The sequence below is a fragment of the Varroa destructor genome, unplaced genomic scaffold (assembly GCF_002443255.2).
Source record: "Varroa destructor unplaced genomic scaffold, Vdes_3.0 BEIS01000001.1, whole genome shotgun sequence".
NCBI lineage: Eukaryota > Metazoa > Arthropoda > Arachnida > Mesostigmata > Varroidae > Varroa > Varroa destructor.
In genome coordinates, this window is record NW_019211454.1 from 68,361,302 (window position 1) to 68,373,889 (window position 12,588).

Consider the following 12,588-nt stretch of genomic DNA (forward strand, 5'->3'; position numbering starts at 1 on the left):
CCATTAGAGTATAGAAAGTTGAGATAGTGGGATCAAAATTACGTTAATCGTAGAAGACAAGTGTTTAAAACAGCATCCAGGCTAGCCATTGGCTGACCGGTGGAACAGTGGGCGGCCGGTCATCGGTCGACTGTTTGTAACTAACTACATACGCTGCTTTATAACAAAGTCGGCCACATATAAGAAATGCATGGCGAGCGTCGTAAGGGTACATTACCAATGTAGACGGATAGCAGATTTAATAAGTAGGGGCAAACATGTGGCACTACTTTAACTTACTATCTAAGGGATTCACGTTGTTGGTCATTGCTGAAGCGTTCACGCGAGAATGATATTTCTCATTTGAAAGGGCCGAAGAAAGGAACGAGTCATCACTTGAAGTGCTCCGATTAATAAATGTAATAATGATATTCACGTTGTTTCTGTCGACGTGTAAAGGAAAAGTTTAGTACTCCGCAAACGACTAAGGAGACCCCTTTGCCGTTGGCAACCCCTTCTGGTTTTTTCCTGCTCATATTTTCCCCTTTTAACCTCTCAGTTTCGTTGCATTGTTCTTTCGGTAGCTTTGAGCTAAAGCCGCGGTCTTCTTATCTTCACGTTTCGCTCTAAAGAACAACTTGACCAGGAGCGCTGCCCGGCATTGCGGTGATCGACGACCATCGTAAGGCATCGTGGCGCTTCTCCAGATGCAGTGGCTTCCATGAATGTTATTTTTATGCGATCGAGTTCGGATGTTTACAGCCTTGTTTCTGTTTACCCTGAAACTCTGTCCTGTGATCTAATATGGCCTGACCACACTTGTCGCATCAAGCGCAACACACGAGGTTATAATACAGGGAATAACGGGAAATTCTACAATGTTCCGTACGTGGAATTTTGTATACGCATTTAGCTTTAGTAATATGAATCAATTAACCGTCGAAGACCGCAAAACATCCGTCGTCGTATCTATGTATCACTCGGGTCAGACATAGCCAAACAGCTAGTCGATAGTAAAGCGTTCATTGGGAAGTTTAGTTAAATTCGAGTCTCTAGTAATGATATTTACATAACGATTTGTTTATCATTATAACCCGATAGCGTTATAGCTGTATATGAAAGAACCGATTTATAATCTAACCCTGAGGTAATTCTTTGCTTCGGCCAACACAGTTTTGTCGGATAAACTAAAATATGACTATTTACAGTCACAGAATACAAGCATAAAACTGAAAAACGTCCATGATAAATACTATCCGTTGATGGCAGGAATTCTATAGGATAATGTCATGACAGGCGAAAACCATACGGGTATAGCCTAGCAGACATGATGAATTCGGTGCCATTTGAAACATTTCGTTGAAGATAGGCTCGATTAGGATACGATAGCTATCTGTTGAGGAGACGGCGCGCCTAAAACAGTTGTTACGGCAGCCACCTGCAGTGCAGCCATTCACTACAGTGTGGTCGTAAAAAAGAATACATAAGATGAATGTTTGTACGTTCGGTGTTTTCCACATAAACATCGGCTAAACTAGTGAGAATCTACCTAATAACAGCGACTAAATACACAAAGTCGGCCACATATAAAAAATCATGGGTGACTAGTTAAAGGAAGCTAGCATTTGATCTCTAACTAGAAGCGCACCAGTTTCAGAGATGGTATAGAGTGGTAACGCCGCTTGTTGTATCGTCAGCGTAATTGTCAACGTGTTGTCAAGGGCCAATCGCTGATTAACGTTCCTCGAATCAGGCGAGGAAAACATCATTCGACCCGAAGGTAAACACAAGATACTTCAACGAATGATTGGAGAATAACATCTCAATACTTTAGATGAATTTGATCTGTTGACATAGTCGGTAAAGATACTTTTCGTCACCTTCATACTATCAACCATAAGCGAAGTTGTGGACTTCTAAATCGTTAACAAATAAAAAAAAATCGAAAATATTTACCATGTGGGCAGTCGAATTGGGCGCTAACCTGTAATGACAAGCAAAAGGATGAAACATTAGTGAATTTGTCGTAATTTGTATCGATTTATATTTATATCTCTCGTTATACTGCTACACACTACAAGCTCGTACAGGTCGATTCTACATGTCGACAATACACTTAAGTGAAGTTACCGAAACGATACGTTCCCGTCCGAGGTCATTTTAGGACCAAGGGATACGTTTGTGAATAATTAACATGATTACAACTAAAGTTGGCTCGCTAAATTACACATCGCGGTATATTTTATTCGAATTTTTCCAAGGCCCAATTTGAAGTGTTGGCTTTCTGTTCGTAGGTAAATCTGCCAGCTCGACCAGCGGACCCGATGAGGCCTCTATGGGGCAACTCGGCACTCGTTTAGCATTATCAGCAGCGGCCTCATCTGCATCACCAGCTTAATTATTATGATCGGCAGCGTCAGCGCATCGACTGACAGTAACGTCCAAAATTAACGACGACGCGCCGTAAATACCCTTTCTTTTTCCTTCCGTCTGTGATCTTTTCAAGTTTGGCCTCCCCCCCCCGCCCGGCGTCTTCCCGGATTCGTGATGTTGCTGCTGCCAATGGCGCGTGATCCTCGGCTGCTGCCATCGGCATCGAAGCGCGGAGGAGAATAACGGCAAGCGAGGAAGCAGCGAGTGACGAGGCCGGGCGATCCCGTACGATTTTCTTATTGCTAACGTTTCCGTCGCCGCCACTACCAAAATGGCAATAGATGCGCGCCATCGCCTTTTTAGTCGTTATTGTTTTCGTCGTCTTTTTGTGTTCGCTGGCAGCGGCCGCGAAGCGGACGGGGGCACCGGTTAGCATCGTCTAGTTCCTCCCCTATTGACTTTGCCGCTCAATTTTGCGCTAGTTCAGTGCGCTCTTTGCTTTACCATACACCGCATCAGCGTCACTGCCTATTGCTGTGCTGGTAACACTGTATCAAAGGTAACGCTGTTTTCGTATCGTAACCGGTAGAGCTTGTCAAGCTGGACCGTAAAAGTTCAGTTTGGTACGAGTCACTCCAAGCGAAGTCCTTTATTCCTTCATACTTGTCTGTCGCCGTATTTGCTATTATTGCTCATTTTGTTTTTAAATCGATTGTCGATATTTCCTCTTCCATTAATTCTACGTTTCAAATGTCTCGTGGCGATGGTTACGTGACCTCGTGTGTAGCAGATTCGTCCAGAGGGACTGCACTAAGAGCGCGATACAAAGGAACGGAGCACCGGATCTTCAGCGGAGCATCTGCAATGCGACTACTCGTCACGAAGGTTAGTTAATGAACTCTGCGACCGGGAAGCAACGGTTCCTAAACGCATCGGTTTGAGTTTTCCTCTGCTGACACATTCGCTGCTACCGCCGGCGTCGCCATAGTTCGACACTATGATCTAGCAAATTGCCGCGTACAGCGGAAACAATAATCACAGTCACGTAACTGATGATCGGGCCTCTAAATATACGATGTCCTTTTGCCTTACGCCGTCCTTCTTGCGTCATCTGGTGACGCTTTTCGGAATTCACCTCGGCGATTCGAGGTTAACTTTATCTCTGCATTTATCACATGTACCGTTGCACTAACATTTTCCCAGCTGGGCTTCATGAAATGCATTCCTTTAGGAATTTTTATATTTTGTCATTTTATTGAATCTTTAAAGCTACTGTGCATAAGCGGGATCTTGTTCATTACACGCGGCCGACGACGATTTTCTATAACAAATGTAAATGCCGTAGCGGTGACATTCTATCAATAAAGGGTTATCTTTCCACTAAAAACAGACACCGCGTGCCTGTGTAGTTAAGTTTATTTTATGATATCAAATGTAAAATACGTAATGTAAAATGTAGATGTAAAGTACGATGCATCTGTCTTAAATTGGATCTCAGTTCGATTCACGTAAAGTAAAAATCGAAATCTGGGCCATTCAGCGGGTGACAAGAACAGCAGTGACTGATGAAGGCAGGTCGAGGGATAGGAAGCGACTGTCGTGCAATCGCTTGAGTATCATTCTATTAAGAATGTGTGTTTTAACAGTGAATCCGCCATCTACGTTTTCATTATCTTGGATACCTAACAAAATTTGCCAATTGATGGGAAGAAGCTCCGAAATACTGCAAAAACTATTTGAGCGAGCCGTTGCCATTATCGTGTAGCACAAGTGAACGTCAGTTGTTAATAGGACATAAATTACAATGACAGTGCCACAATGGAGGTCAGCCAGTAATAAACGAGGTATTTCCGTTACGGCGAAGGTGTCCATCTGATTTTTTTTCCGAATAATCTTCAGGGGGTATTACACCTTACAGCAATTGGGTTTATCGTATTCTTCGGAACAGGAAGTCCTTGAATTCAATGCAACCCTTGTATTACCTTAAGATTTTTCGAATTGAATATGTTAAGTTCAACAATCCGCTAAATTTCTACCAGACGCTTTCCGATGCAATATGCTTTTTATTTACACTGTCGATTCCTTTCCACGACGCTTAAATGCCGCATTTGTGAAGAAGTCTAGAAAGTTGTTATTTATATTTTTTTTTTCTGCTTTTGCGTATTTTCTTTTAGAACTACAGCATTTTGATGTTCGTGGCATTTAAAATTTTTCCACAGTCACGTATATTACGTGCTGTGTTTTTCATGATAAATGAAAACGAAAAGCAACTAGAAGGAAAGGACAACTATAAACTCAATTTGGCAATCTAAGTCCTGCTAGGTTTATGTACTGAGATGGTTTGATTGCTGGCCAGATCCCACTAACATATCTCAGCGGCAGATGAATTGGAACTTGAACATAGGCCAACTGCAATACCTTTAGCGGCGGCTACCTGTAGTGATCTGTATTGATCCCTGTGGCCTTAGCCACAAATTAATCGAAAACAGAGAAAGGCGTCATCGCACCCAGCACCTACATAATATGTAAAGAGCTTTCATACAGATATAGAAATGAGAAATACATGCTACTTAAAAGTACGGAAGTAATAGGTTACAGTTCCACGTCTACTGCTCCAAGAGAATCGCTAGATAAAAAAAAAAAAAAAAAAGCCTAAAGCAATTCTATCTTCACCTAGAAATCCCTACAACTAATTAGTATTTTAAGTCATCGGTCAACGGCGGCAGAAGCGTCGGGCGAATCAGTAACAAACTAACCAGTTTGTGTCCTGGACAGGTGACGTTTGTCCTTCGTTTGCAGCGCTGCCATATCAAATGCGAATTAACGTTTGGAAGCGGCCATAGGAGTCAACGAGTGTGTGCACAAATGGCTTGTAGGCGAAACAAGCAAACAGGATAAAAAAAAAAAGTACCGTCTACAAAACTACATATTGAATGACAACGCGTGTCACCAACGTGCTCGGCAACGCTATCAGCGTCACCGCTACAATCAACAGCTGAAACTTGTCTCTGCTCTACAATTCTGAAAGTGCCAAAATCTAGAGCGTGTCTCAAGCAGTAGACGCCGAACTAGCAGCATGTGACGTCTTTCGTATTAGACTAGATTTTTCTGTTTTTCTACAACGACGACAACGCCAGTGGCTTCTGACCACGTCGAAGACAACAGTCAACCGACGGAAACATTGAGGCACCATTACTACGCAGGCGCCATCGCATATATTGATGTCAGCGTTTAACGACGCCGACACGAAATTCATTCACGATACGTGTAGGGCCGGGAAGACGAGCGTCGACTGGTTTGGCCCATGAACCGATGGATAATCAGATGTCCTTTATGTATATGGCCATGTTCGTAAGCAACACGACCATCAGTAGTACGACCCCTACTACATTATCAGCATTGACTTTGATTTTTGCTGTCTACATGATCTGAAACAAATCTCAAGTTCAAATACAGTCGTAGCGTAGACCTAGTGAACAGGCCAAAGCTAGATTAGGCTTTCTACAGACATTAATTAAGGCGACTGCGAAAGTAAGGTCATAGCAGCCACAGCGGACGATGGCTTGTGGCGTTAGAGGTTAATTGCCATAGTACCAATAACGTGTTGCAGAAATTGCATAGCACTGTAACACTGCGCCGCAGGCTCTGGCGTTCGGAGACGTATGCCACGTGCTCTACTGCTAATGCTAGTAATCGTCGTCGGAGTGGACGGACACGGCAGCGCACCAGAGACGACAAGTCGTTGACAACGACGACGATAGTAAGGTCTAGCTGTAACGGTCACCATTATTATCCGTCAAAAAGGCCACATCAACAGTATCAGCAATAACGGGCTACAAAATAGGGTTCCTAACGATTAATTGCTACGAACTAAAAAGACAGAAGAAACCAACTGTGCCATGGGACCCAGTGGCCCGAGCAGAAGCTGCACCGAGGCCGCGGCTAGGCAGAAGAACAAGCAGCAGGCAGACACGCACGACGCGCGCATATAAACGGTTACAGCAACAGCAGCGGCGTCTGGGCCATGCGAGAAAGCTCTTCGTCGGAACTTGGCTTTATGATTGCGCAGAAGTGCGTCTATATATGTGTACAGTCGTTTGTGTCGGTGCCTCTGAGTGATTGTGTTAGCGGCTTGACCAAGCTGAGACGCCGTGGACGCTGCCGTTGCTACTTTGTGCTGCCCACTGTAGCCCTCTTATCCTTCATACTATAAGTGCTACACGCACTAAGACTACTATTGCTAGCGCCTCCCAACCCCTTCTTCGTTATCTTTTCCTTTTTTCTTCTCTTCTTATACAACAACAACAACAACAGCAGCAGCAGCAGCAGAATCAGCTAACGGTGGCACGTTGCACCTGCTGACGGATCTACGGTACCTCGTCGCATCTCGACGAAAGCGTTCCCTCTTATAACATATCGCCATAACATAAGAAGATCGCTTTCCAGGCGGCCGACCGGCCGGCCGGCCGGCCAGCTACCTGCCGCATTTTAACTCAGCCTTAATCCCTTTCCCTGAAAGACGAGCAATAGTTACTCTGATGCAAACATCTTACCCTACTTACACTAGTAATTCCAAACACTGAACAAACAGGAAAACAAAAATAGTAGAATTATCGGCAATCCTTAATCTATCTATCTTAAATTATATTTGTTTGAGCTACCGTTGCTAAATTTCAACATCCACTCTTCAATGCTATGGATAATGCGCACCTCATATAGAGATTTTCTGTCTCCAGTCCAGGAATCCCCAAATAGTTCTAAACACTCCCATAGACTGTAGATGCATACGAACTTGGACTAAATAAGTTAAAATGCTTAGCGTGTCATACAGTTAAATAACTAAGTTATTTCTTGCTAAATGTAGAACGCATTTTAAAACAAAGGACTCACTAGAGCAAAATGCCATAGTACAATTTTCAATATTACCATTGTTATAATAATATCTGCACGCCAGCATGGATGAATGGATGTGTGCGAAATAGAGACGCTAAACAAGCGCAAGGCCAAGTTATGTGTCCTTTACCTTTTTCCATGAGAACGCTGCGCCTAACTGTTAAAATGATCTCTGATGAAACTAATGAATCATCTTTGACCGAACAGTGATGCCGACTATGTAGCTAGGCAAAGAAGTGTTTCTTTGACAGGCTACAGAATAGCGGAACAAAGGCATAATAGGCCAAAAACATAATAGTAACGTTTATGATGTATACTAAAATGCTTCTACTAATCCCAAAATTATCATTCTTAAAAATGAAACTGTTATTTTTCATTATAGTAAATATTTTTATTGAGTTATAATAGGACAGATACGCCACGGTTTTTCTAAGAGTTTGATTGAATATGAAGTCCTATAATATGCTAGCTATTTTTTAAGTCAACCATTTTCACTAACCTGTTTGACGGTTTTCCTCTGCATTAAATTTTAAGGTTACATACATTTATACGACTCAGTTGGACGAAGTCTTTTTGTCATTTAAAACAAAAATACGCAACCTAACAGTTAGTTTTTATGCCTCCATCAAGGTGGGCGTTAGGAGACGCCCACTAGTCCCTGGCTGATCTTAATCCATTACGGCTTGTTTCAATCGCTCAATCCGGTGGGGATTGGCAATTATCATAGAAAACCAACGACTATCCAAATGACACAGCTTTGGGTTAGCATTGGAAACCCAGTTGACGTGACCCGGCGACCGCCTGTGTCGCCATTTAGCCCTCATTTCGTCAGTCTGTCGCTTGTGGGTGTTCTCCTGCCTGGTGGTTATACGTAGTTAAGCGACTGCAATGACGCTTTGCATTGACTGACAGATATATACCGTGCATACTGAATACGTTCATATGGTTGTCTTGACCAATATTTGTAATATCGATTCTAGTCTTTATGTTCAGTTAGTAAAAATGTTTATAAAGGCTTTTAGGCGAAATAGTTATGCCTTGAGAATTTTTAACGGACGGATTTGTTTTTTAACAGATAATAACACAAAAAAAATAATGGAAACTGCATCCGCACCGAATAAGTAAAAATGGGACTATATATATATATATTCTTTTTTGCTTATAGGGATATTACTTGTTTCTGTTATGTAATGGCTATTTCGTCGTTGACGTGGGCAAATTGTAGAATAATAATTCTTATTATCTTAATAGCATAAAAATAAATGTAGAATAAGATTTGATTAAAATAGAAGGTAAAGCTTTTACCTGTTAAATAACAACGAAGGACAATGCTAAATCATTTTGTATGGTAGCATCTTAAATCGATATAAAAATCGACGTTATCCGCGATACAAACTTTACACTAAAATTAAGGCAAGGCTGAGAGTCATCGGGCGCCAGCTGGCCGAGCAGAGTTCGCTTCAGAGCAGTAACCCCACAGAAAGCGTGGCCTTGTTTTAGCCCAGCCTTCCTGTAGCCATTTTCTGAACCCACCCCCCAAAGTATCGATTATATCCAAATTCAACTCATGAAGGCCGCCACAAACCGATTCATATTTGTACCTGTTATGAGCAAAAAACGAAGCTGCAGCAAAGGACAGCGCGAAAAAAAAGTAAATTCGCACATAATAGGTCCATCGGGCTCCCGAAGGTAAAAAGAGGGATGATCATACAACAACAACATTTGGGAGCACGAACGGTGCCTTCTTTTTAGCTGGTTGTCAAAAACAACCCCCGCTATGGTCAACAATGCATACATGCTACATAGACATACTGTCACGTAGACCGAACCTTATGGAATACGATGACACTCATGTGGTACACCACTGTCCTTTATTGTCGTCTTGCGGTTAGCTGTTTTGTTGACGATTGCTGTTCAGCGATCCGTTGCATTTTATGGCATCGTTGCCGGGCCAACTATAGCAAACCGATCGTCAAATCCGTCCGCTTTTCCTACGACATACAAGCAAACTAACTAATATGGCGCCATTAACGGTCGCTCGGTTCAAGCGAAAGATTGGACAAATGGTCGCCATGTTTGTAGCACGTGTTCTTCCAGTAGCACGACACATGTATGTATGTATGTATGTATATACAATAATTGTGCTGCGTGGCCAGCAAATATTGGAACAGTTGTTGTCATTCAAAGAAACATAAGCCTGGCGCTCGACCGCCAATCGTACCATCAAAACGCTTATTGGAGCTGGTACAAATGATGACGATAGCATCTGGAGAGCTTTTAAAGATCTATGAATACATGTTAGCTGCCGAGCAAAGGCAATCAGTGCCGTTCTGTTTTATTGGTTGGGGATGAACGTACACGCAGCGCTTTTATAGTACGCCTTGGTAGGAAATAATACGCGACGATGACGCCATTCTTCATTCAGTGTTTTTTCGCCAGCGGATATAGACTGCAGTGGATTTGTTACAGGCGTCGTTCGATTTCTATTGTATAGTAACCAGTCTCAGATGCGTCGACGCTAACCCCGATGTCGTGTCGGACGGACCGCCTTGGTAAAACGATAGTCTAGGATTTTTTGAATCTGGCTTAACGGGTGTGCAAGTTGGTCATTTCTATCATCTTATAGGGTACGTCTATCTATTTCCATGTCGAAAGTATACCTGCGCAAAGACTGAAGTCTCGCACTTTCATCGTGCATGTCATCATGATAATTGGTATCAGTGTCTTCTCAGTAACGAATGCATCCATTATTTGAGCAGCAGCGGTGGCGGTGGCGATACGGAATTGGGACGTGAATGGGTCCTTTTCGTCCGAGTGTCATCGTTATGACCATTATCAAGAGCAGCGATGGCATCACTGCTGCTCTTCGTCGCTAATAATATTAATATGACCGTTACTACCATAACAACAATAACCTGAATATATGCCTGACGCCCAAAAGGTCGATGGATAATGGCAAGCAAACTGGTTAATGTTTTTTTTGTTTTATTGGTCGTCAATACACGTTTTGTGTTGCTGTAATTAGCCACGTAGGATTATTTATGCATTATACCTACGGACGGCATTGACGGTCCGTATCGGGTCCGCCATTCACACGCTAAAAATAAACGATAGTTATCACTAGCACCATCATCGTCATAGAATGATGGTCATGACGATGATGCTGATCGACGGAGAACATTTGGATCATGAGCCGATAAGTAGACGAATAGGTCGACAGCTGGATGCGTATAGAAATTGACAGGCAGCGGGAAAGGCAGGCAGTAGCCATCGGTGATCGTCTGGTTCGGTTCACTTCAATCAATAATTGGTTGAAGATCGAGCCAATCGGAAAACCAAGTGTGGCACTTGTACCTAAGGAAGATGCTGGTTAGTTACGGCGGCGCCAGTAAATGAAGAATAACAGCAACTTACGCGGCTCTTACAGATACGACGGTATGTATTGGTGGCATATTCGTATAGTAATGGCAACAACAGCCACACGAACACGCATATGCACATCGGATACGTAAGTGTACGCGTACAAAAAGGGACGAGGGTAAGCGAACTAGGTGAAGGCGTAAACACACGAATTAACGAAAACTAATATTAAATAATGGCGATGACGAAGGGAAGATGTATTTAAAATGCCGATCCGGACAAATAGAAAATGTGAAGACATTATTGAATGTTGTGGAACATATATGCTACTATCGGTAGCATCATATACGATTGACTCACATCCTCTTTTTATGGCCAGCCTTTATTCCATTTTGTTGGATTGCAGCGTTGCGATACATTTACCTGACGCCTAGGTATGAACACTAGCACATACGATGAGGACTTTTTGTGATCATTAGCCGTACTTTGATAAACACGTTGAAAAATCTTGTTGCATGGCTTAAAGGTGTGCTCCGCGTATAGGATATAGATATGGCCTAGGGCCTCGTTGCTTTGCTATTATTGATCAGATTTAGAGGACAGGCACATTATGATGTTGTGCGTGCCTTAGGCAAGTGTACATCTAGACACCATTTCACCAAGTTCTGATAGATTCTGAGGTGCAATGACATCCTCGAGCGACATTTCAGTTCAGCTAATAAACGGTTCACAGGTTGAACCACTCTGTCGATCTGGCGATGGCAGTGAACATTGACAAAACACCGGTAGAACGCCACCAAGTGTTTCCGCCGGCAAAGAAAATCGACCGGCCATAACTGCAGGTTACGCTCTACAACAACAACGCCCAGGAGACTGGACTCGGCGAAAGCCAATGAAACCGTGTCACTTCGGCTCCGTCGTTTCGCTTCGCTCCGTGCATCCTGGTTCGGACTAGAGCCGATATCGCCAGTGTCGACGACGATATCAGCTTTACCCAGCAAGTCGCTACTACTGCTGTCAGCGCCTTCTTCTACTTTTTCGTTTTCACTGGAATGGATGAGTCAGGCCGTCCTGCGCCTGCAACAAGGGTCAACAGGGGTTATTGTCACTACCACTGGCGTCGTCGTTTCGGCCCGATTGACGCAACGCCATTCTACCCTCTGTGAAAGTGGGGAATGGGAAGAGAAAGATAGAAGATAACCGCTGGAGGGGAACGGAAATCGCAGTATAGCTGTAGAAGGATTCTACGAGGATCGCAGAAATCACCATTTGTTCAACACTGCCGATTTAGTACTCCGCATGGTACCACCTAGGTTAGCGAGTGTAGTAAATATTAAAACTAAATTTTCCTCTGATCACTGCTGGTGGTCGTAATGATGCTGGCGTCAACGGAGGTCGTGGTTTTCGCTCAGACTCTACTGCTGCTGTAGCCGCAAACGATATAAGATGACCAACCAGATGATCATTTTACATTTCGTGCTTGCATTTGTCCATTCGCTCGCCCCAGTCGTTTCGTCAAACGGCGCTGGCAACGATGCCAACACGAGTACAAGTTGCAGCAGAGGGAAGGAGAACAATCCCCTGCGACTGCCTCCTCACTCACACGATAGGGCGGCGAGATAACGCGGCTCGAGCCAGCATCAGCACAGAATAAGTAACACATGGTAGGGAAATATGTACAGCGCGTCTGCGTCAATACACCCATACATGCAGTATAAAAATATACATAAGAGAGAGAGAGATAAACATTAGTTACAACGACGCACCGTCTTTAACTACGCTTGGATTTGCTGTGGGTGAAATCTGATTGAGTAAATCATTCAGTTGAAGCAACAGAAACAAGAAGGCCTTTTTCCCTTCACCGAGAACCACGTGACATCGTGAGAATAGAGATGTCCTATAAACCGCTGTACCCCTATGGCACGTTTTTCTCATGTGCACGCAAGCATGTATGTAACGCTTTTCATGCCGCGGGTTGCCCAC

At 43.4% G+C, this 12,588-nt stretch overlaps 1 protein-coding gene across 1 annotated transcript in view; it reads right to left on the bottom strand.

Annotated features, from left to right (window-relative positions):
• uif (sushi, von Willebrand factor type A, EGF and pentraxin domain-containing protein uif) overlaps window positions 1-12,588 on the bottom strand; it is an 81,650-nt gene that overhangs the window by 45,541 nt on the left and 23,521 nt on the right. Inside the window, exon 2 of the mRNA XM_022789274.2 lies at window positions 1,936-1,963. Coding sequence (XP_022645009.1) covers window positions 1,936-1,963 — 28 coding nt within the window. The remainder of the gene's footprint in view (window positions 1-1,935; window positions 1,964-12,588) is intronic.